We start from the raw sequence: 26522 nt of genomic DNA on the forward strand, positions 1-26522 counted from the left end.
TAGGTAGGAAGAGACTGCTTATTAACAAGCTTTACTTTGATTCATATTTTGTTGTTTTACCTTTAGTTTTTCTTTTGGTTGTGAGAAAGGGATAGGTTTTGGACAGGCAAGCTTTAGCCACCACAAGGGGCCTAGACAGCTATAAATTTACACATACTGCAGAGAGGAAAATGCTGAGCATATCAAAACAATGTTGTCTTGGTTTGTGATTTGTTGTGGAGTTGACTGGTAAGAAAAGTTTTATTTATTTTTACTGTTAAAAGGAGTTGTGACTGCGAGCTTAAGAAATTACAACTTCTGTCTGGCTGGTAGAACTTGTATGGTCAGAACAACTTTATTGCATTTTATTACTTAGATGGATATTGCTGGTATAATTTTTGTCATAGAAGTTGACTTAAGTTCCTTTGAATTCTTTGCTGCTGACTTTGTGCAATTTTTTTCCTTTGCAATATTTTATTCAATTAAATCTGAATATGGATTCCTTAAATGAGTATGCAATTAACTTTAGCCTTTCACTGATTGTTTTCTCTTTTCTCTAGTCTAGCCCTACTCTTGTCTCTGTCTCTATATTTCATGACTAGGACTTATCTTTCTCCGCTAATTTCCTACATCTTTTTACCTGCCATATTTCTGATATCTGAATAGAAATTTTTTCATTTTCACTATCTCCTTACTCCTTTTCCTAGGCTACTTTATTTCCTCATACCTGCTCCTACTACCTAGTTTATCTTACACTGTACCATTTCAGCCCCTCCTACTATACCTGCATTAACAAGCAATCTCCTCCCCTTTTACCTGCATCTACACCTACTCTCCTCCCTTCCCTTCCTTCACCTCACATCCCTTTTAACCCTTTAAATATTATTGCCCCTCGTGGCGCCATCCCTTAGTATCTACTACTTCCCTTGGCTGCTGTATGCTCCTGGTTCCAGTGACCTTACTGCTGTGAGCAGAGAAATGTTGTTTTACAGACTTGTGTTTATCATACTGCTGAAACAAATATGTATCTTGTTTAGTAGCATTTACGTACTGCTGAGGCACAGACTGTTTTTTTCCTGTAAATTATTCTATAGAGGTGGTGGATGTTTACTGTACAGGTTTGCTATAACCATAACTTTAGTGTTTTTCACAACTGCGTAATCCACGTGGAGCCACTAGCATTTACCGCTTTTTTTGCAAAGGAATGCTTTAGAAGTAGAATGCTAATCCTTACTAGAACAAATACATCTAGGAAAGATGTTTATGTCTAATTGAAGCTTGGTGGATCTAGATACTATCTGATTTTACTGATATTACTGTTTTTTTATGGAATGCTTTAGAGGTAGAACGCTAATCCATACTAGAACAAAGTTGTCTAAGAAAAGCATGTATGATTATTTTAAGCCTGCTGGATCTAGATATTATCATAATCTGCCCAATGAATCTTCGGGGATCTAATGCTTGAACTAATTAGGTTATAGATCATTTAAAAGGCATTACGTTGCTTTAATGCTTGTGATTATCACAACTTGCCCAATGAATGTTTGGTGATTTAAAGCTAGAACTAATTAAATATTTGATCATTTAGAAAGACATTAACTTACTTGAACACTAGCACATACTAGCAAAATTAATACACACAGCATTGTTCGCTTGTCTCAGCCTGATGATATTAGTGAATACCGAAGTTCTCCTGAGAATGCTCAGAAGCTGAACGCCTGGGCGAATCTAGATTATGGATTATTAAAAAGAATTTTGTTTGCTTCTAGGCTATCTGAAAGACTAAAACTTGTATTAAACTAAGGTTAATTGCTCAAGGCTGTTGCTGAACTTCGGTGCTCCTTATTTCTAATTGGCATGTCCTTTACTAGTGCGTCACCCTCATGGAGCCACTACAGGTCACCATAATTTAATCAGTGAATCCTCAGCAATAAAAAGCTAGAAATAGCCACTACTATTATCACTAGGATTTGGGATGTTATGTTTGTTTATTTTGCCTTATAATTCAATTATCTATCAAAACTAACTTAAAGGACCCACCTAATAAACCTATACTTAACCTAGCTATTACACTGTTCTAAGCAGCGTATTTTGCTGTGACCTAGCACATTTACGGAATTTTTCAATAGAAAACAGCATCCACTCTAATACTGGTGCACATTTAAGAAGTTATTCATATATGTCTGATAAGAAGAATGTTTTTCTTTTTTAAAACTATTATGTACTGTCCAGAATTGCATGGTAGCAGCAGCATTTCCAGCTCATGCTGTGACCTGCTTTGTTAAATGTTATATTTATGAGTTAACATATATGTACAATGCTAAGTATGCTAAAATTGCATTACTCAACTGTTTTTTTAATACTGTGTACCATATGTACAGGTCTTTTATAGCTTCTTTCTAGAATCCTTACCTTAATACACCAACCTAAGTAACTTGATCTGGCAGCTAGATTACCTGCTATACTATTATTTTTTATTACTGCATTACGGTGTGAATTTATATAGTATTTTGTCCTATTTCCCTAACACTTTATGCATTCTCTAGGTTTCTAAAGACTTTCTTTTTTTCTCTTCACTACAGCTACTTCACTCTCTCCCAAAGTTCCACGCTCCTCAATTTGCCTATCCTGGTCTAGGAGTCAAATCTTACTGCCTGATGTAAAGGATACCAGTAATAATCTCCTACTGTCTCACCTAACTACCATATATCTCTGTACCCTTCCAAGAAAGGAAGCCAAAAAGTATGTAATTTTCCTAATAACCAGGCTATTATGCTTTTATTGTAACTACTACTTTCTAGCAGTCTAAAGTACACTTCCTAACTAGTATAACCAGCAGCCATATCCCCTCACTACCCTCTGTCATCACTATCTCTCTGTCCATTTGTTTAATACTTTCAAGCCTGTTATTATATGTCTTCCAATATCCCATTTAAGCTATCTTCCCATATATAACTTTTAATAAAAATTAAATTTTACAAGTATATCTTTTCCAGCCACTAGGTGGTATCCACACCTAGTCCACCTTCCATAGGGCTATCCCACTGTCTTAGATTTTACCCATCATATTTATCATTACCTTCTCCAAAGTAAAACAAAGTCTCTTACTGACACCACTACTGCTTCCCTGGACTCTATCCAGACCATCAAACTAATTCTCCTACAAGAATTAGCCTTTCACTGATTGTTTTCTTTTTTCTCTAGCCTAGCCCTACTCTTGTCTCTTCCTGCTCCATTCGCCCTGCGGGCTCACTACACTCCCCTACCCTACCCTAATTCCCACCGACCCCCAGAGGTCCTAACCTTATACTTCTGTAACCACACCCACATCCCCAGATAAACCAATCCCAATAACCAATTATCTAAAGTCATTGAACGTTAACCAACACCCAATCCCAAAACTTCTATTGCCTAATTATTGGTATTAAGCTACTTACCTCTCCCTAGTCTGTCTAATTAAAATTCCTTCCTTCAAACTTTAAACATAACATTCCATCAATATGCCTAAACCACATCAATAAGCTCAACTTAAACTAATGCTCCATCTTACACTTCTATCTATCCTAACCATAGCCTACCTGCTAATCACTTATGATCATCCCAGCTTCCTACATTTCTATTACTCTCCTAAGCAAACCTCCAAACTAATCCCCACCATTTCCACACAACACATAAATATAACAGTCTTACCTAACTACCTACTAGCTAGGTATCATCATATGGCCCACATCAAATACAACCACTGTAAAAGTAAGAAAGAAACTAACCAACACTACAGCCTCTCAAATCCACTATGTAGGTTCAAACTCCATTCCTTTATAGATGGTGGTATTCATCCCAACCCAGGCCCTAAATATAATGTAACTACTCAACCCCAAAGTCCCAGCACCCCTAGCTTAAATATCCTTACCAAACTCCCAAATTCTCTTATCATAGCCCATCTTAATATACGAAGCATAAATAATAAAGTTGCCCACATCCACGCACTTCTGGACATACATTCATTTGATATTTTATGCCTAACAGAAACATGGCTAAAGCCCAAAACACAGGACAACAAAATCATTCCCCCAGGATATGACATCCTGAGACTAGACCATAAAATCGGGAAAGGAGGGGGGTAGCTATCCTCTATAAAATAGGATTACAGGTTACTTCTCTATAATATAAATCTCCACTAGATAACAATTCAGAAATCCTTATCTCTAAATTTCAACTCAATGCTAATAAATAAACCAAGAAAATAAACACACGAACCACTGACAAATCCAAAGAAAAGAACTGCTGGGCAAAAGGAAAAACCACAAGCGAAAGCTGGTCACAACTGGTTTAATGAAGCGCTTTTCGTCGATACAGTGTACAGACTTCCTCAGACCCAACATCATCTGTATCTACCTACCACCTGGTAATAATATCAACATTCTGGAAGATATCCTTAGCTGGCTTTCTACAAACTTCCCACAAGAAACCATAATCCTAGGTGACTTCAATATAGACTGGATAAGCTGTAGCTCTGAACAACCTACAGTTCAAATTAACCTTTATAACTTTTCTCAAACCATAAGCTCCCCAACCCGTAAAAACAAACCCAACAACAAACAAAGCATATTAGGCTGGATTCTTATAAATAACCACCAACAAACCTATAAGGTAGGAACACTGCCCGATGACCACGCATTGACTTATATAATCAGGCAAAAGACTGATATTCCTAACCCAATCACATACAGGGCAATAAGATCTAAAAAACATTTTAACCCCGATCTCTTCCAAAGTGAACTTACTGCTTGTGACTGGTCTCCCCTAAAACATCTCCCAGTTGATGAAGCTGTTAGTTACTTTAACACAAATTTCCTAGCTATCCTTGACCGCCATGCACCAAAGCAGACTATCAGGAACAAGACTAAACTTGCCCCATGGCTTACAAGGGAAACTCGGCAAAAATCCTTTTGAGAAACAAATATTGGTCTAAATGGAGAACTTCAAAAAACCCTACAGACCAGCAGATATTTAGACAAATCAGAAATAGTACAAAAAAGCTATTCTCTCAGATAAAAAGAACTTCTACTGCCAGCTACAGCAAACAATTATAAATAAACCACAAAAGTTCTGGGCTAGCATTAATATGCTTCTTCACCCTGGGCACTGTGCTACGCCTGCCTCGCTAGGCAGTAACCTTGACATCCCCAAACAAACTGTCAATACCTTTAATTCTTTCTTCACAGAAGCAATCCAATCTCTTGCTAACCAGCTATCTCCAAATAGCTCTAATCTCCCAACCACCAAAATTAACTCTCTACATTCATTTCAATGGCAACCAGTTCCAACATCCCTTATCTGCACCCTCATCCAAAAGCTTAAACATTTCACCCCCTCAGCTGACCAGTTACCTGCTTATTATTTGCAAAAAGCAGCTAAAACCATAGCCTATCCCATTTCTATACTTATAAATAGAACCATTAGTGAAGGAGCCATACCATCCATCTGGAAAATCTCTCATATTATCCCCCTCCACAAAGGCGGTAATTGTAATGAATTTTCTAACTATCGTCCAATAGCATTACTTTCACCCTTGGCTAAAATAATGGAAAAGTGTATTCACAAACAGCTAATGAACCACCTAACCCAGAATAGCTTTCTTGCAAACTGTCAACATGGTTTTAGACCATTTACTATCACTGCCCTCTTATCCTTCACAGACTGCATTAACAAAAACCACAACAATAACACTCTCTCCTCTGCACTATTTAATGATCTGTCTAAAGCTTTTGATATGGTAAACCATCATCTTCTCATAACCACGCTTAAATCTCTTTCACTAGATACCCAAGCAATAAAATGGTTCCAATCTTACCTAAATAATAGGCAGCAGGCAGTGCTTTGGAACAATAACATATCTACCCTCCTACCTATTACCCTAGGAGTCCCACAGGGCTCCATTCTAGGACCCCTCCTATGCTCTATATTCATCAATGACCTACACTTGACAATTCCTCAAGCCACCTGCATACAATATGCAGATTACTCCACCTTAATATGCTCTACGACTACAACACCCGAATTACAAACCCTAACCCAGAAAATTCTCCGTATAGTCGAAACTTGGTTTCTACAATGATGCCTCCTTCTGAACCCCCAAAAAACAAAACTCTTGCTTTGTACCCCTACCCGCAAGCCCTCTCCAATTGACTTCACAGTCGTATCTAATAATGGTACTCTCATATCTCCAGATCAAACTACCAAACTACTAGGAATAACAATAGACAAGAATCTTAACTTTGATACTCACATCAACAATACAATAAAAATAGTGAATCAAAAACTAGGATCCCTCTTTAGGATCAGACCCTTCCTCACTCCTTTAGCTTGAACTACTGTTGCACAAACCCACCTAACCTCAACACTCCTTTATGCCTCACCTATCTATACTAATCTAACAAAAAACAACTTTAACAAACTAGCAATTTCCTACAACAACATTGCTAGATTTGCCACTGACTTACCTTTTGGAACCCACCACTGTCAAAATCTAAAACAGCTAGGTTGGCTAGAGCTACAAAACCACCTCCGCATTTTTCACCTGACCATTGCCCTTAAGATCCTGTATCAACTTTCTAAAACCGCAATGCTCACTAACCTTATCACCCCCTACAACAATCTCAAAACACTGCGCTCATCGCATAAACTACTTGTTAACACTACCAAAGCAAACAACTCAGCAGGTGACTTCCTTTTCTCTAATACAGTGGGAAAGAACTGGAACAAACTTCCCTGTGAACTTCTGTCATTGTCCTCAACAAAGCTTTTTAAACACAAACTGAAACCATATCTTAGAACACACTGGCTTTGCTCCTGCTCTAACCCTGATTAACCTGTCTCAACTACTAATAGAACCCCTTTTAGTTTTACTTATTTTAAACTTCATTCTAACCAATATTATCTATCTCTCTTTTATATCAAGCTTGTGTAGATAAGCACAGAGTGTCTGCTGAATGTCCACTAATTTTTCTGTCATTTGTCAGAGTTTTTTTTTGTTGTGTTTCACTGCTAAAATGACTCTAAATTAATCAATTTGTAACAACTTTATGTATTGACTTTTTTAGTAATGTATTAAAATATTACTTTATTTCCTTTAGAATCTTTAGAATCTTTAGGTAGTGGAGCTTTTTCACTGCTGAAAGGACTCTAAAAGAGTCCATTTGTAACAACTATGATTATGTATTTTACTTTATAGTATTGTATTAAATATTACTGTATTTCCTTTAGAATTTTATGTAGTGGAGCTTTTCTCCTTGGGCCTCTACTGAAAATGGACATGTATACAGTTAGACTAGCCTGGTCAACAAATGTAAAATAAAATAAAAAGAAATAAATAAAATAATTAACGATTTGCTAATGCACAAGTATCTTGTACAGTGTAATAAGTGCTATGCATATTTAAAGGTAACAGCTGATAACACTGGTAATCTTTGTTCCTCATGTCAAAAGTTGGATGATTTGCTTACCATTGTTAGAAGTAAATCTAGACTTAATGATGACTGCACTTGTGCAATTGGCGTGGCTTGGAGAACTGTTGTGTCATATATTAATGACTGGACTGATGAACTAAATAATGTTAGGCATAGAACAAATAGAACAGATTTAGGAAATGATGCATCTATTGTCTGCAAAGAACATTCAACCCCTATGAAACATGATGATGGCCCTGAGAACTATGGAATTGTGGATGCAAGTACTCAGCAATCTGAGGATCCTGTTTGTTTAGAAGGAAACAAAAAAAGAAAGAAAGGAAGTTCACAACAAACAACAAGGAAGAAAAAGAAACTGACTAATGACTGTAAAGGAAAGAGAATATGTAGTCAAAAGAGCACTGCTTTGTTATGTAACACACTGGTGACAGGAAATGAAGAGATCTGTCTATCAGAAAATCCTCAGTCTACAGAAAAAGGCATCACATTTCCAATGGAAAAGGTAGAAAAAAGAGGGAAGGGGCAGGTGAAAAGGAAGAAATCAAAACTGAACGTGGAAGGATTGAAGAACATTACTGTAAGAACAAAGAAGAGAAAGACAGATGTTGACTACATGGCTCAAGCTGTGGATTTACAATGCCAGCTGGATGAGAATTTAAAACACAATGAAAACAGTGGAATTAATAAGACTAACAGTGATAAAGATCTATCCTTCGTAACAATTTATAGAGCAGAAATGACTGTATTAGAAGCTGAAGATTCTTCAGAGATGGTCAGCAAAGATATTCTTGTAATTGGAGATTCAGTTAATAGAGGAAATGATACTTATATTTGCAGAGATAATAATGAACATCAAGTAGTGTTATGCTTGCCTGGAGCAAAATTAGAAGATGTGAAACAAGCCTTGGAACGCCTGAATGTAAGGAAGCATGGATCTGTTTTTATTCATGTTGGTACAAATGATGTCACCAACAAAGATTCTCTGCCTGTTAGTCGGGAACTGATAGCCCTCCTAGATAGTACAGCTTGAACTGGTGTTAGGAAATATTTTTCTCAAATCACCTATAGAAAGAATAGTCAGGTCACTGGGAATGAATACATTTTTTGGATAAACACCTACATGGAAAAAATGTCCTGTTTTAAAAAATGGAAATGTGTAGGGCATCCAAGCCTTCTTTTGGGCACGTGTTCAGACAGGATGGTATGCATTTGTCTAGATCAGGGAAGAGAATTTTTGCAGCAGATATTTTGCAATATTTGACAAACACTAGCCAGGATTTTTGCCAGGTCAAAAATGTAACAGTTCACAGATAGCAACATTTGATGCATCTCTGATGGTTGTTAATGCTAGGAGCATTAATAATACAGTTTTGTTTATTAGAAAATTTGTTACGTTCCACAAGATTGATGTTGTTATAGTTTGTAAAACATGGTTAAAGAGCAATGACTGGAAAGCAGTTCTGTCAGGGTATAAATGTTTTTACTGTAACAGACATTCGAACAAAAAATCAGGTGGAGGTATTATGACAGGGATTAAAGATAGCTATGAGACTTGTGATTATTACATGTTCAACGATAACACCAATACTATAAACTGTGTAACTATGACAATAAAGACAACCCTGGAACATATAACAATTGTTGGAGTGTACAGACCACCAAAGTCAAGTGCAGATGACCTGGAGGAATTCATACATTTCTTGCATGAAACACAGGAGGGAAGAATAATATTAGTGGGGGACTTAAACTTACCAGAAACAGACTGAAATAATATTGATTCAACAGAAATGAAAGCAGCAGTGGTACAGCGGTAGCGTTGTTGCCTCACAGCAAAAGGTTCTCCTGTTCGTTTCTCGGCTGGAGTGCCTGCTGTGTGGAGTCTGCATGTCCTCCCCGCGGTCGAGTGGCCTCCGAAAGGCATACGTGAATGGGCATGCCTTCGCTGAAGGTTGGGCGTCGGGCTGGCAACTCGGCACAAAAAAAAAATCTACTGCCAATCATTAGCGGACCAAAGATCCGCTGTGGTGACCCCTAACCAGGAAAAGTCGAAAAGACAAAAAGTAAAGAAATTATTCACAGAGTATATTCAGGAACAACAAATGCTTCAGATTGTAAAAAAACCTACCACGGGACAGAATATACTAGATATTGTTTGTGTTTCCAAAGAAATTACTGTAATTTCAAGTCAAGTTTTACCACCATTGATGTGCAGTGATCATGCGGTCATAAAGGTTAATTTGTTGCTAGATAATTCTGTCAAACTGAAATCTAAGCCAATGCACAGAAGGTTAATTACAGATTATAGGGAAGCAAAACAGTTACTATATAGCAGTAACTGGAGTGAGGTGTTCAGTGGAAAAACTGCAGATGGAATGTGGAAAGTTTTGAAAGAGAAATTGTTTGAGTGCAAAAAGTCCAAAAAATGTTTAACATCAGGATCTAGGCATGCAACATCAGGGAGCTATATTTCCATAAGAACAAGATACCTGATTAAGGTGAGAAACAAAAAATATAAGAAATGGAAGAGCAGTCGAACTACAACTTTGAAAACTGAAATAAACGAGCTGGACAAATTAAGCATAGTGTTAAACAAGATCAAGAAAAATTTAAGACAATTTATATAAAGACATTGAGCATAATAGGAAACCTGTTTTATAGATACATAAAATGTGGAAGGATTAAAGATACACAAATTGATAAACTGTGTGCAGATTTCTAAAATTTATTCTCAGACACAACAGATTATAGATATATTTACAAAATCTTATGCAAAACAGTTTGGCTCCACAAAAGGGGTGGTAAGTTGTCCTAGTGATATCCAGGTAACCCCAGATACTGGAATCAAATTAGATTATATTGAAAAAGAACTGTGCAAACTGGATCCTAACAAAGCACAGGGAGGAGATGGAATAAGTAACAATGACCTGGGAACACTTAAGCAAGAACTTACACTGCCATTACATCTATTATTCACTAGGTTATATAAATATGGGGAGATTCCTCAAGATTGGAGACATGCACTTATTAAACCCATTTTTAAGGGAAAGGGGAGTAGGACAAACCCAAAATCATATAGACCCTTGAGTCTACTTTCATGTTGTGGACAAATAATGGAGAAGGTAATACTGGATAAGTTATTGTCACAACTGGATAGATTGGGACTAGAAACCATATATCAGCATGCATATGTTGAAAATAGATCTATTACCACCTGTAACATGATGTTTTATAACGATATAATAACAGCTATGAATGAAAAATTGTACTGTGATGTGATTTTATATAGATTTAACTTCAGCATTTGACAAGGTCATGCACAAATCACTGATCAATAAATCAGTACAACTAGGTATTGATGTACTGTTGATAAGATGGATAGCTCCATGGCTTACAAATCGGACATGGCAAGTATCACACACCAACTGGACAGGTGAAATCCTTGGTTACAGTCAAGGTGTCCCACAGGGTTCTGTACTAGGCCCTTACTTGTTTAGATTGTATCTTTCAGACCTTACTTTTCCATCTGATGTGTTCTACAGTCTAAATGCTGATGACCTGAAATTGGGTAAACTGATTACAAGTGTTACAGATAAGGGATGTCTGCAAAATAATTTGACTAAATTGACCATTTGGGCACAGGAGAATAATATGTTGATAAATACATCAAAAACTAAGCATATGAGATTTGGGAGTCATAAACTGAAAGGTAAATATTTAATACAGCACACTGTGATTGAAACTGTAGACTCATTTAAGGACCTGGGTATATGGATAGATTCAGCTATGAGTTTTTCTAATCATATCAACCAGTTGGCTAATGATAGCTAGGTTGTATAAAAAGATTTATAAAGTCTAGGAAATCAAACATAATGAAGTCATTGTTTGTTAGTTACATTAGACCCAAACTTGATTATGGAAAAACAATATGGAAACCCTAAAGGAAAACAAGCTTGAATAAACTTGAAAGAGTGCAGCGGAAATATACTAAGGTCATCCATGGATGTGAAAATCTAAGTTGTTATGAAAGACTAAAATATCTGAACTTGTACAGTGTCTCTTACAGATATTTAAGAGGAGATCTTATTCAGGTATATAGGGCATTTAGGGACAACTACCTCTGGGAATGTTTTGGGTTATCAAAAAGTACTAGAGAATCGTCAGATAACCTATGTATAAGATTCTATAGGAATGAGAAATGTACTAATTGGTTCTCTGACAGAGTAGCTGATGCTTAGAACAGACTACCAAATTACATTAAAGCAAGTACTAGTTTAGATATTTTTAAGAACAGCCTGGACATTTATTATGGGAACAAGTGTTCTGGCATATTGGCATGCTAGAAGGGCTTTAATGCCCGTGCTTGAAACATTTGTATGTGTGTGTGTGTATATATATATATATATATATATATATATATATATATATATATACATATATATATATATATATATATCTGTGTGTGTGTGTGTGTGTGTGTGTGTGTGTGTGTGTGTGTGTGTGTGTGTAAAGTTACTAGCAGATGAAAAGCCATATACTTATGGGCTGTTATCTAACTATCTTTGGTTTCCACAAAACTCAGAATTCAGACAAGTTCAAGTTGCTAAGAACTTTAAGTAAAAATTTCTACCTCTTTTTGTGTATGGTTATTCTGTACAGCATCAGTTTGGCTGATTTTAAATCCTAACATGATAAGTTCCTACATAAAATATAATTTCACTGTTTGATAAGTAGGCATTCAGAACTTGCTTTTGCCAGTATCTCCTGATTATATTTCATTATGAGAAACTTACCTCATTCTGAGTCTTAAAAAACTCTTAAGTTCCATGATGTTCCACAGCGAAAGGTCAAACATGCAATCATTGTTAACATTTTACAACTAATATCTGTGGGAAATAATACTGAGTCATATTGACACATCAAAAAACTTTTTATAAGCTTAAAGTGACAAACTTTAATCATGCTGTGAGCTTCCTAGTTAAGATATCAGAAAGTTGCTAGCAAGTTTTCCACAGTTTTTCCATTTGTTCCATACTAAAAGAATAATTTACACTTTTGCCTCTGAACACTTTGATTTCATTTGAATCTGCCTTCCCACTGCATTTATTGTAGCCTGACTGCTAATGAAACTTGGATAACTCTCAGCACACGTAGAAATACAGCCTTGAACCAGTAGTTTTGCATGCTTTTAATATATATATATATATATATATATATATATATATATATATATATATATATTCTATTTCCATGCACCTATATTTATGGCGGACAAAATACATTTGCAAGTGTCTACAGCTGATAGACTATAACATATTTTACTGCTGATGCACAGGTCTAGGCATTAGCTGTAACTGCTGTTTTACAAAGGAATTAAATATAATGTTGTAGTTGTATATAGCAGACAAAATATGTATGAGCACTTAAATATCTGAGGCTTTTCATCTCTCAGTATTCAAAGATGTCTAGTCTGGAACACTTGAATGTAAATGATTACACTTTACATATAGATCAAACTGATTTATGTTTCTAAATTAAGTGTTACAGTTCTAGATTATATTGCAGTTATTATTAAGAGGGGAATTATCAATATCTCATGTCTGTTGTTTTTTTGATTATTCTACTGCCTCGCTATATCTCTGCAAGGCTAATGATCTACCGTCTGTATATCTCTGAATCGGGACTAACAGCTATAGTGAAAGCAGTCCTGGCACTTTAAAGACAGTTGTTTGCCCTCTCTATCCTGTTTCTATGTTTTGCATAAAATCATGCTATATAAAATATAGTGACATAGAATGCAAACTCTAGTTTTTTGAAATAAAGATGAAATTTTAAACAATAGTTCTATAGCCTTACCTCTACAATACTCTTCAGATCTCTGACATAGGCATGTTCTGTTTCAACAATTTCCATCACAACTCGGTCAACATGAGACAGTTTTCCTTTTGACTCCTTAGCTTTGCTCAGTAACGGTGACCAGGGTGAATTTGGGCATTTAATCCTCGGGCTCTTAGCCCCATCTTCAATCCCACTGTGCTCAGCTTCCGATTGGCTGTCAAGCTGTGTTACTGGGGTGAGATCCAGGCTTATGTCACTGCCATTTTGCTGAGGATAATGGGAGCCATAGGCAGCAGAGCCAAGTGCACCATTACTCCCAAACGAGCTGTGACTGTCCTGTAGAGATGCAGAAGAGGTAGAAGAACTAAGGCTTACTGGATGATCACTGTCTGAGCACACAGTGTTGACAGATGTGCAGCTACCAGAGATAGCATCTGTTGACATGCTGGAAACAATTCCGCTCAGGGAAGAGACGGACGAAGGTCTGGGGCTTACTGTGGGAAAAAAATAAAAGTAAGTTAGGGTTAGTAAAGGAATAATAACAAATCAATTTGATTTCCAAATGGTAAAACTAAAAAGTTTTAAATAACTCCGCAAAATACAGGATTATTTTTTTAGCTAAAACAAAACACCAACATGAATCAACAGTGTTTTTATTTTTATTATTATATTGAATATGTATCAGGTGGCAAAATAATAATTTAGCTTTCTTTCAGGTATGCATTTATGGTAGTATAAACATTTTCTGTAGGATAATCAAATCATGAACTTAAATTTGCTTTGAAGTTTCTTGTCAATGTGAGTCAGTCTAGAATAAAAAAAATATTTATTTGTAGTACGTATATTCAATGTTATTTAAATATTTCTGTTAGTACAGCAAAGCAAAAAGCTGCTTGCAAAAACATTTCAGTTAACATGAGTTCATTGAAGCATTTGTTGTAAGACAGTTAAATGTTTATAATGTCACTCATGTGGAGTTAGAAGCTTTACTAAAAGAATTACACTGGGCTCCAAATTGAAATAAAACTTAATGATTACCAACATTTGACATATATGCCATCTTATAAATTTTCAGACAAACGATTTATAAGAAAGCATTTATTAAGAGCTGTACTAATTTTATAATGTTAATAATGTGAAAATATGTCATTAATAATAGTATGTACAGTCAAACAAGCAGCTTGTTGGAAGTATTATAAAGAAACATATTCTGCACTACAAGCTCTACTCTTGTTGAAATGACCTTGCTTGAATAAAGTCCATCCCATTCAGATCAGCTGTTAAAAGCAAAAGTATTGGACTGTCCCAAATTTGCTAAAATATCTTACTTTAATACATGCCATGAAGACTGCAGGTCATTAGCGCTATTTTGGAATGGTATTTAATGCTGAGTCATCAAGAACATGACAGACAAAAATGGTAAAGATCTATAAACATACAACAATATTTAATAAGTTATGCAGTGGATAGTCCCTTAAGGTTTACCTAACAGCAGTTACTAAAATGATAACACCATAGTGGCTGTAGGGCATATAAATTATTAAGTAAACTAGCAGATCTCTAGTAACATGTTTATCGGGCAACTAAAAGCTTGCGATTTAGTCCATTTTATTTTATTCAGGTATATCTCAGAAACAATGGTAATGTTTAATGACTGAATAATGGTAATAATCAAGGCCAGACAATATTGTTATGAGTGATTGATTCTGTTCTTACTAGATTTATTAATAGTTTTCTCTACAAGTATTATGCTAATATTAATCAGCCTAGACTATTCAAATATCATAGTAAATAAGGTCAAATATGTGTAGATAGATATGGATGAATATTAGACACTCAAGATTAAAAAAACTCTACTCACTGGGGTCAAAGGATATTTAGATGCAGAACAAAAATCTCTTCTTTGAAGTGGATGTCTTTGTCCTTATATGTAATTACCTTACATATAAACTTGACTTGGGAATGATGGTAATACCTAGAATAACTGCTCTAAGTGGACAAATCCAAGCGCAGTGTTCTCAAAATGGCACGTTTTCTGAATTTAGCAGAGAAAGTGAACAGGGAAATGCATATTTATATGTAAAACTAATACCAAATACCAAACCAAGTAATAAAGACTTAAAGGTGATTATCTTAAGCCCCCCCCCCCAAAAAAAAAAAACAACAACACAAACATTGAAGAGGTTTTTGCAATTTTTAAAACAGTAATTTCAACAAATGGTCACTTAGAATCATTTCATCACAATTTTATTCATGCGCCCTAGAATGTTGCTACTTTTTGAGAGACTGTTTTAAAAGTTGTTTATGCCAATAAAAAGTAGGCATCTAGAGTACCTCTGTGGTAAGTATAGTATGTATGTAACAGTGAATCTGTTGAAAGTATTTTACATATTTGAATTCATAGACAATTACTGCACAACTGTACAGCATTAATTTACAAAGAGCTTGGCTCATGAAGAGACTTACAGCTAATCAGATATATGTCAGGCATTGGCTATCATTGTCGTACATAGCATTGGAATGTATAACAAAATAGACACATGGTGATAACAGGATAAATACAGCTAGCATGACAGCAGGAGCAGTGATAGAGCAGCATGTGTTACCTAGGTAGCAGACACATTAGTCTGCTCAAGTAATGCCTGCTCACTTGTGCACTGTAGGACATGGATGTAACCCCATCTAGAACATGAAAGGAAGTATAATCACCAAAAGACACATTAATGTGGGGGCACACAGCAAAGTGAAATCCCTGTAAATGGCAAAAAATAGAGAAATGTGAAGGAAAGTAGGAAATGGGAGAAAAGCAAGCGGACAGAAGTATAGAAGGGTAACCATATGGCATGAAAGGTGCGTCTATATCATAACATCGAAAACACAAAATGTCAAACCTCACAAAAGCAAAAATGCCGAAACAAAAAATTCAGTATTGTGGAGGCTGCCCCCCCCCCCCACAACCCCCGCTAAATATATATTCCAACTCTGAGATTGCACTACAGTGAGGAAAGGGCAAATATCCCAATCTTTACTGTACTGCGATCTCAAAAACGGACCTCGGCATTTCGACACTTTCGCTGTTATGCAGTTTGACATTTTTATTTTTGATAACATGATATAGATCCTGAAAGGTGGGGAGATTATTTTTTGTTGTTGTGAAAGAACCCTTTTTTAAAATTTCACAAAAGAAGGATAGCTGAGGAATGTAGTAGCAGATAGATGTGAGGTGGATATAAGGAGCAGAGCAAATACCAAGTACAGACAGACAAACATTGAACACAGACACTAAAACAGAGGAAATGTACAAAAGCTATGCAAGGACAGTGTATGGACACATGCACACAGAGGGTGAAAATGTTGATGGGGACAGCTGGATAGTGAACAAGGAATGGAGAATGGCTTATAAGTTAAGAAGAGACCAGGATGGGGATGGTTTGGGTCATGGTGTTGCTGGATGCCAGGCTAGTCCAAAGGGCAATAATTCAGCCATCTCTGTGTAACTTATGTAATGGGCCAGTTGTCCCCTTATGGCCTGATGGACAGGACATGACAGTCACATGAATCCTCCAGTTATGCCACATTGCAGAGGCTGGAATCCAGGTGGGAGTGTTCCTCAGCAGCAACCAGCCTCTGCAAAGAGACAGGGGATACCAAGGGAGAATTCTCTCATCTAGCTTCATGAGAGGAGCATTCAACCCAAATTTTGAGAAGCAGATGTGGAGGGCACCAATGACCCCTCTAGGTCACTTCTAGCATGTATAATTTCTGGAGGCAGTGGCTGCCACAAACTGAGGTGAGTGTGGGCTCACCTCCTCTGATTGCACACCTGGATCTGCAGGAGGAGGATGCAGTTGTTAAAAATGATCACACATGTGCTACAAACACATCAAAGTTATACAGTGCACTGGAGCAGAATTCATACACACCCTGCTGCTAGCAGAAGTGCTGTTCTATGCAGAGCCATAGGTTGTATTCGGGGGGGGGCATGTTCATCAGGTGGCAGTGGTGCAGCAGTGCAGTGCTGTCATTCATTTCTGAAGCAGTAAAGATATTGCAACGGCTTAAATGAATGTTGTTATTGCATTTGAGGTTATGGTTAAAGCACTGCCATGCTCAGTGACTACTGATTTAACTGTACTAATCTGTCTGTTATATTTGTAGCAAAAGCTTGCCACAGTTGCAGAGCAGAAGTGCTGTTCTTTGGGGAGGGGGCTACAGTTCAGGGAATCGCATTTGGAACTACACAACCTAACCATGGTTCTTCAGTGGCAGAGCCAGTCATGTTCGATTCCTGCTCCTCTGGTGCTGCTAAACAAAGGATGAACTCTTAAGTATATATTCTCAGCCATTAAGGGAGCAGAAGAAATATGGTACTGAAAATAATGATTACAGTACATTTTAGGTTCCTTCTGTCAAATCTCTGTCCCCCACTGGTGAAGCAGGTTGGGGTGTATCCCCTTTAAGTCACTGTACCTATGTTAATACTGCTTCCCAAAATGGGTAATGTCAGTGGCATCACTGAACATTCTTGCCACCTCATACCAAGCATCTATCTTGTGTGATGGGGCAGCATGACCACCTAGCAAGTACTCCCAATAGTTCCTGTACAGGAATAACAAGAATATCCTGCTCTTCCTGGCTTGATAAACTAGATCCCTGCATTTCTCAGTCCCTGAAGTGGACATGGACACTCAAGTAGGTAAACTTAAGGAGCAAAATGGTAGCCCCCACAAACAGATGCATGCCTTTTAATCAGCTTCAGTGCTAACATGTGACTGTAGTGCTGCACTTCGGCATGAGGATATGGCTGTCCTGCTATAGCACTGCTGTACTGACATACACATGCTGTGTGCCCAAGCATGCTGCTCACATGGCTTGTATTCAACATGATGTGCATGGCTCTTGCTGACATGTATGAATAGTGCATTGCTCACGAGTGCAGTGATTCACAGACAGAGATTTTAAATGGTTTTATTAACATAACTGACATGCTAGCCAGATGTTATTTACATGATATAAAGTACAAACATTGGGCTGTGCAACTCCATATAATACAGCTTCAAAATTCAGGAATTTAATACAGCTTCTGTAGGCTTGTAGTATTCCAGGGGTATGGAAGGAATCATGCTTGGCAGACTTCTTCAGTGGGAACAACAAAATCTGTGGTAGATGTCAAGGACAGTGAGGGAAATATCATGGTGTGCATGTAACTGGGAACTTATGACTGTCACATGGCACTATACCATTTGCCTGTGGCTGGGAATGGAGTCAATCAATATATGAGAAAACCATGGGAAGGACATGCAATGATGGGTTTGGGCTACCATGACAATATGCTGAAACATGGCCATAACTCCCTACTGTAATTCTGAAACTACTAAGTGCAAGCCTTGCAATTATGAAAAAAAGTCTGAAAATATAGAAGAGCAAATGCTAAACACTGATGTTTCCCTTTAATGTTGTTTTTTGCAGGGGGTACAACTACCTCTTCTGCCACTAATGTGGGGGGACAGACCCCACATCTCCCCTGAACTAAAATATTCCAACTTTGAGATTGCCTTAGCTCTGAGACAAAGAAGTACTTTAGTAATTGGCAGTCTCAGCCAAAGTATATGTACGTCCACATTGTCACTCATTCAGTGTCACTGTTATAGGCCCTACCATAAACCCCAGTGAGTGACACGCTTTGCACATAGATGCACATCAGTAGTTGTACCCCTTCCCTGTAATCACTGAGCACAGAGTCTGCCACCAACAGTCATTGGCATCATCCAAGTCATGACAATTGGCAGTCACCAGGCTCATAATATGCAATGTCTCATCAGGATGTGCCCACATGCTTCCACAGCTCTACTCTGTCCAAGCCATGGACTGCACTGATCCCCAGCTCCACAAGGTAGTTTGAATTCACCACTAGAAATGTTATCCCTGACAGCCCCCAGCCTTCTAGATTATGCAGCTTCTCTGCTTAAATCTCTTTAATCTGTCCCACATTACTGTGTTATAGTTGCCTATTATGTACCCCCATCTCAAAAAACTATGATGACTGTGGCCTGCTAGCTCCCAAATCTGTGCAGTTATGGTGGCAATTGATGTACAGCCCTGCATGGCATAGCTGTGATACTAAAAGCATCATGTATTTATGTACTCTCAGGTATTGCTCTGAGTTTGTTGAGGGGATTACCTGCATGGTCTTTTAGTATAATGACTCTTCTAACACAATGTGTTTCACAATTTGCCTGAATCACATCTGCACACCAGTTCCATGGCTAAATATGGATACCTGAGCATAGCTAGTATTTTCCTGAAGTTTTTTTTAATCAGTTTATTACACACTATGTTTCATAAATGTGCATCCTTTCTTCTCTTTCTCACCTAATTCCTTTTATGGTCAACAGAAACAGTATAAGCCCGGTGCCTGTTAGGAGATCCATGCTAGCTGTGAACAGATAGTTTTACAAAATATATCAGCAGATGTAAGTATCATAGTGACCACAAAGGCACATGATGGCTGATCACATGTTGGTGGAGAGAGAGGGTGGGGTGGGGTGGGGGGAGAGAGATAAGAGCATCTGCTTTTTACACTATGACAGAAGTAAACAAAGGTGTAAAATATGACTCTGAGTGCTATGAAGACAAACATGAAATCACAAATCCCACATCATATACCAAGATTCAGCTATGTGCAAGAACATTTCAACTTAGTATATAAAATATAGTGTGCATGGGAGAGCTATTGCATTTCACATGTAGCACTGATGAAAGATAGCAGAAGGAAGCCTTAAACCACAGTGCTGTTTTTAGATCTAGCCTAAAATTGCAGCTATTTCATTGTTCATTATAAGCCAAAAGCCAAAAAAAAAAAAAAAATGTCAGTGCCCTGTGTGCTGTCGTCTCATTCTAGAGATATGCTTATTTTGTCTTCTTTTGCACAGAAAATCTCAATAAAATCAGTTTCTGCACTTCCAATTGAAGGTACAATAACTTACAGTAGACAGAAGTTACTAGAAATTGAACAATCAACATCTAAGTGTTATTGGTTAGATGCCTTGAAGTCTGTGGAGTATCTGGGGCCTACTACTTGCAAAGAGCTACAACAGCTGTGTATTTTAACTCTTCACACTCTAAAGTGCCTGAAACTGATAAAAGAAGGTTCTGGAATATGCTGGATAAGGAAAAAGAGAAATAAATGTCAGATAACAAGGAAAAGAGGATGCAGAGCAGATATTGATGTAAAGTTAAAAGCAAACCCCTAAAGGCCTGTACTACCAGCTATATTGCTGGCTAATGTGAGATCACTGGATAGCAAGATGGACTACTTGAGACTGGAACTCTCCAACAAGAACCAAGGTGAGAATTACTTGTTTATTTTTGATTACTGAAACATGGCTGCATGACAAGATGAATGATAGTGCAGTAAACTTAAGAAGTTTTATGCTGTTTCATGCAGACAGAAAACATACACTGTATGGAAAGGCCAGAGGAGATGGAGTCCTCATCTATGTTAACAAAAGATGGTGCAGCAACTGCGAAATCATACTATCACACTGTGAGAACTTCCTGTCCATTAAATGTAGGCCATTTTCTTGCCCAGGAAGCTGAATGGGGTCAGTGTACCAGTGGTGTATATCTCACCTAGTGTTAATACCACTGAGGCTTTAAATAAACTATGCAATCACATGGGTGAACTGCAGAGCAAATATCCTGACTTTGTACATAGCTGCTCCTTGGAGACGATATACATTTTGTTTGGATTTACTTGGTTTCTGACTTTGTACAAATGGTAGTGTGTGACTTTAATAAAACAGATCTGAAAGAAGTACTCCCACATTACCATCAGTATGTGGGCTTTCCTACAAGGGGTGATAATATCCTGGACAAGGTGTACATAAACTTAAAGAAAGCTTACAAGGAAGTACAACTTCCACAAATGGGAAATTCTGACCACAATACCATCTTGTTATCACCAACCTACAGGTTAGAGAGAAACCCAGGAAGAAACAAATCAGATTATGGCCTGAGGGGGCTATGGAAACCCTATAAGACTGCTGTGAATGAACCAGCTGTGATATGTTCAAGGAGGTAGCCACAGTAAATCAGAATCTGGACACTGACGAATATACTGAGGTAGTGCTGGCGTACATTTCAAACCGTGTTGATGGAGTAACAAATACTAAGTGTATCTCTATTAGAGCTAACCAGAAGCCATGTCTCACTCCTAAGGTATATGAGCGTCTGAAGGAGAGAAATGCAACTTACAGGGCTAAGGGCTAAGGAAAAAGCAGCCCTAAGTGTAGCAAGAGGTAATATGAGGAGGAGTATAAAGGAGGCTAAGAGGGAGTATGGCAGAAAGGTGCAGAGACACTTTGAAGACATGAAGGATGCTAGGAGACTATGGCAAGGCATACAGGGGATCAAAGACTACAAAAATAAGGTCAGCACAGTGTGAGGATAGCATCAAATTCCTATACAGTTTGAACATCTTATTTGGTAGATTTGAGGAAATAAACAACAGGTTGGCACTAAAGCTACTCACTGACTAGAAGGATGCAATACTCAGCCTCAGCACAGAGGAGGTAAGAAGACAGCTAAGGAGAGTGAACCCCAGGAAGACTGCTGGTCCAGACAACATATTGGGCAAGGTGTTAAAAAGCTGTGCTGCAACTGTGCTTAGGTGCTTAGTGTTCACAGAAATATTTAACACCTCTCTTTTCATAGCAAAATTACCCGCATGCTACAAAGAAACTAACATCATCCCACTACCTAAGAGAACCACTCACTCCAGCCCTAACAACCACAGAACATTCTCTCTGACATCCACTGTTATGAAATGTTTTGAGTGGCTGATCAAAAAGTAGCTATCATCATGCCTGCCTCCTGACTCTGATCCTCTGCAGTTTGCTTACAGAGCCAACCGATCCATGACTGATGCCATATCAGTAGCACTCCACATTTCTCTTGAGCAAAAGACAACTATGTGAGGATGCTGTTCATAGACTTCAGCTCTCCATTTAATACAGTGGTACTGATGCAGCCATTAGAAAAACTGGCACATTTAGGAATAGGTTCATAGGCTCATAGGTGTGTATTAGGCTAATGGCTCTGGAGCCTTTAAAAACCCATAGTATTACCCTGGCATCGTGCCACCCAGCACCTCTGTCGAGTAGAACCAATGGAGTGATCCCCGGGGTGAATTTTCTATTTCCCATCCACTCATCAATATTTCTCTTGAAGAGGGCCAGTGAGCTGCTCTGCTTGACATGTATGGGAAGTCTATTCAGAGCATGGGCAGTTTCTGGGTTATGAACCTGTCCCTCCAGCATGTTCTGTTGATTGTGGTAATGAGGTTGAGGTCTCTGGAGTATGTGGTGCGGACGGATTGGGATTTCTTTAGATGTAGCATTTCTAACAGAGCTGGGTCAGACATGGCTTTGTAAGTCAAGCAGAGATCGCCTCTAAGTGGGCAATATGAGACAGAAAATAGTTGGAGTTTTTGGAGTCGGTCCATATAGGACAAGTGTTTAAGGCCTAGGATCCTCTTTGTGATGTACTTTTGTGGCCTCTCCGGTTGTTGCAGGTGTCTAGTGTGGTACATGCCAAATGGGGCATTGTACTCGATGATTGGCCTAATGTGTGAAGAGTAGAGGGAGACAATGACTTCTTTCTTCCTGGATGCAAAACCCTTAGTAATGAGATGTGCCACATAGAAGGACTTCCTGACCACAGTGGCAATGTGGTAGTCAAAAGACAGGTTGCTGTCAACCTGTGCTCCCAGATCTCTTATAACGGCTTCTGTGTTCAGTGGACTTCCATCGATGTGGCAATTTAAGGGAACCAGGTTTTTCCCAAGGGGGATGATGACACATTTTTTGGCATTGGGCTTAAGGCCATGGTTCTGACACCAGTCTTTGGTCTCAGTGAGTCCTTTCTGTAGGATATCATCATCACTTGAGGAGTTAATAATAGCTCCCAACTTGCAATTGTCTGCAGACTTTGTTAGCCAGAGTCCCTTCATGTTGGCCTGGACTAAAGAGAAGTAGATACCAAATAGGAGAGAACCCAGGACCGAACCAAGTGGGACTCCACTAGTGACTTGTCTGCAGTCTGACTTGGAGTCAGCTGCTTTCACACTGTGGGTTTTATCTGTGAGCCACCTAGTGATATAGGGGTTGATGCCTTGCTTAGTGAGTTTTTCTATGATTTCTGAGTGGAGAATGGTATCATAGGCCTTGCCTAGACCAAGGTAGGCTGTATGAACTACCTTGCCTTCATCCACAGCTCTGGTGACTGACTCAAAGAAGTCAACCAAGTCGACCAAGTTGAGCAGGCATGATCTGCCCGTCACAAAACCAAACTGTGTGGTATCCAGAGTTTTGAAACTCCCTATATCCTATTTTATCAGGTCCATGATGATGCATTCCATAGCTAATGGGGCAATAGTTCCCAGAGTCTGCAGATGCTCCTCCTTTGTGTAGAGGGATGACTGTAGCAGTGTGCCATTTGGTAGGGACAAAGCCTGAGGTGAGGCTGTGATTGAATAGGGTACACAGGTGAGGTGCCAGTTCACTCTGTAGTTCATATAGAACACAGCCAGGGATATTGTCAGATCTCATAGAAGCTGTATGCTTGGTCTTGGATAGTGCTGTTTTAACCTGTGCAGCAGTAATACTGGGTGCCTGGCAATCTACTGGTATTGTGATTGGTCCTTTGTGGGGGAGAGGTGTAAAGTTGGTACTGAATATGTCGGCCAGTATATTGGCAATATCTGTTGGCTTGGTATAGGAGGTACCACTGTGCAGTAGCATAGAGCAAATCTGGGTTTTGCCGTGGAAAGTCTTTACATAACTCTAGAAGGCCTTGCGGTTGCCTTTACTATCTACTGCAATTCTGTTTTCATAGCTAGCTTTAGAGGATTTGATGAGGGATCTCAACTTTTTGCTGATGCTGATAAGGGAGTTTTTTCCAGTCTTGGGACTTTACCTTATTCTGCATCAGTTTCCTCCTTCTGTTGTAGAGTTTGTTTAAGGCAGGAGACCACTAGATTGGCTTCCTTTTTTTTTGTAGGAGAGCATCTTGGTTCTGTTGGGTATGGCGAGATCCATGCATTTGTGTACATGTTCGTATAGTGCATTGGTGTATGATTTAGCAGTCATACAACTATTCTCCATTTGCATGGGTGCTGTGAAGTTAGACACCTCTGGTTTTAGGAGCCCAAAGTTAGCTTTGGAGAAGTTCTTCATGGTGGTTAACTTTGCGAGGTGCGGGGATGTGAATTTCCAAGGAGATTAGTTTGTGGTCAGATCTAACCAGGGAGGAGTTGACTATTAGTGAAGAGCAACAGCCGCCCATATTTAGTAATGACCAGGTCAGTGATGTTGCTACCTCTAGTGGGGGTGAGAATGAGCTGGTCCAGGACACTGGAATTAATGAATTCCAGGAAACGTTGGGAAAGTGTATTGGTACATGAAAAGTTTTCCCAGTTAATGGAGGGGTAGTTGAAATCACCCAGTATAAGATTATTAGGTTGGACCCTAATATTCTCCAGGGTGCTTAGGAACATGGAGTGTGAGTCTTTGGACATGGTTGGGGATCTATAGCAGGCTACAACCTGAATCGGTGTCTTACCCAATGTTAGTGAATCAGTAAACATCTCTGTAACTGGATCCTAGACTTCCTGATTGAGAGCCCACAGAGTGTGTGTTTGGGTAAGAACACATCAAAGTGCATTACGATTAACACCAGGGTTCCACAAGGATGTGTTCTCAGTCCACTGTTATTCACCACTCTGACCCACGACTGCTATGCCAAGCACAAGTCCAACCATATCATCAAGTTTTCTGATGACACCACAGTCATGGAACTCATCACAAAGGGGGAAGATGAGCTGATGAGGTGGCTTCTCTGATCAGTTAGTGTGAGGGGAAACAACCTTGACCTGAATGTAAGCAAGACCAAAGAGATTATTATCGACTTCAGGAAAAGGAGAACACACCATCTAATGCTCATTATCAATGGTGAGAGTGAAGAGAGCATTACAAGTATGAAATTCCTGGTGTATACATATCAGAGGATCACTTGTGGTCAAGAAACACCAGGCAGATGGTCAAGAAAACACACCAACTCCTCCACTTTTTCAGAAAGCTGAAGAAAGGAGAAAGCTAAGCTTGCTCCTCATATCCTCTCCACCTTCTATATAGGTGCAATAGAGAGCATCCTCACCTAAAGCTTCACAGTGTGGCTTGGAAGCTGCACAGTTACAGAGTGCTACAAAGAGTTGTGAGGGTTGCAGAGAAGGTAACAGTTTCCAGTCTTCCATCGATACAACTCTATTCTGCAAGAAGCATCCAAAAGGCCACCAAAATAATACAGGACACCACACATCCTGTGCAAGGTCTGTTTAAGCATCTGGCAACAGGCATAAGATATTACAGCATTCACTGCAGGATTACATGATTCAATAACAGTTTATACCCTACAGTGATTAGACTTCTAAACTCGGGCACTAGTCCCAGGGGTCTGAAGACATAATAAGTCAGTTTTTATTTTGTGCCATACATATGTATATATATATTCGAAGTACATGCAATATTTATTTATTATATCCGTAGTCAGTATTATTTAACCCACTCAAGAGCAATATTAGACAAATAAATTAGGCACTCCAATCTGTAGTGTATTTTGTATTACTTTAAATGGGGTAGTCTTTTTAACTTAGGGGAGGGTATTCTTTCTGTATTTCAGTCTTTAGTAAATGTCTCTGCTCTTTCATGAGTGTATTGGGAGTTGTATTGTGTTAGTTCTGTTTATTCTTCTAATTGTATGTGTTATTTTACTCTCCTTTGCAACCTTAAGAATTGAGCTGATGTACAAAGTTTTATTTAGGCTACACGTGTAGTTCTAAATGACAATAAAGTTTACTCTGACTTTGACTACATCTCAGGTAGACATAGTAGATTATAGGGTTTCTAAGAGAAAGATACATCCAAAAGCCCATCTCCATCTTGCTGTGCATTCATATATGTGGCAAATGCAATCATTTAAAAAATTCAGTAGTTCAAAATGGTTATCTGATGTTCAAGCCTTACCGAGGCATCAGCATGAATGGCTGTTCTTATTTAACTAATGATGATATACTCAAAGATGGATATAACTATAAAAATGTGTGGGCTTGTTTGCTTAGTAAGGCGCACGCTACTAAATAATTGATGAATGTTTTTCATATAGCTTTGACAATCCATGCCT

General features: G+C 38.4%; 1 protein-coding gene across 3 annotated transcripts in view; it reads right to left on the reverse strand.

Moving 5' to 3' along the window:
- PLEKHG2 (pleckstrin homology and RhoGEF domain containing G2) overlaps positions 1 to 26522 on the reverse strand; it is a 1701404-nt gene that overhangs the window by 968900 nt on the left and 705982 nt on the right. For all 3 annotated transcript variants that reach the window (XM_044062076.1, XM_044062085.1, XM_044062066.1), the window contains exon 3: positions 13302 to 13777. In XM_044062076.1, the coding sequence (XP_043918011.1) occupies positions 13302 to 13777 (476 nt within the window). The remainder of the gene's footprint in view (positions 1 to 13301; positions 13778 to 26522) is intronic.

Source organism: Protopterus annectens, chromosome 1.part0 (assembly GCF_019279795.1).
Source record: "Protopterus annectens isolate FY-2018-M chromosome 1.part0, PAN1.0, whole genome shotgun sequence".
Classification (NCBI taxonomy): Eukaryota; Metazoa; Chordata; order Ceratodontiformes; family Protopteridae; genus Protopterus; species Protopterus annectens.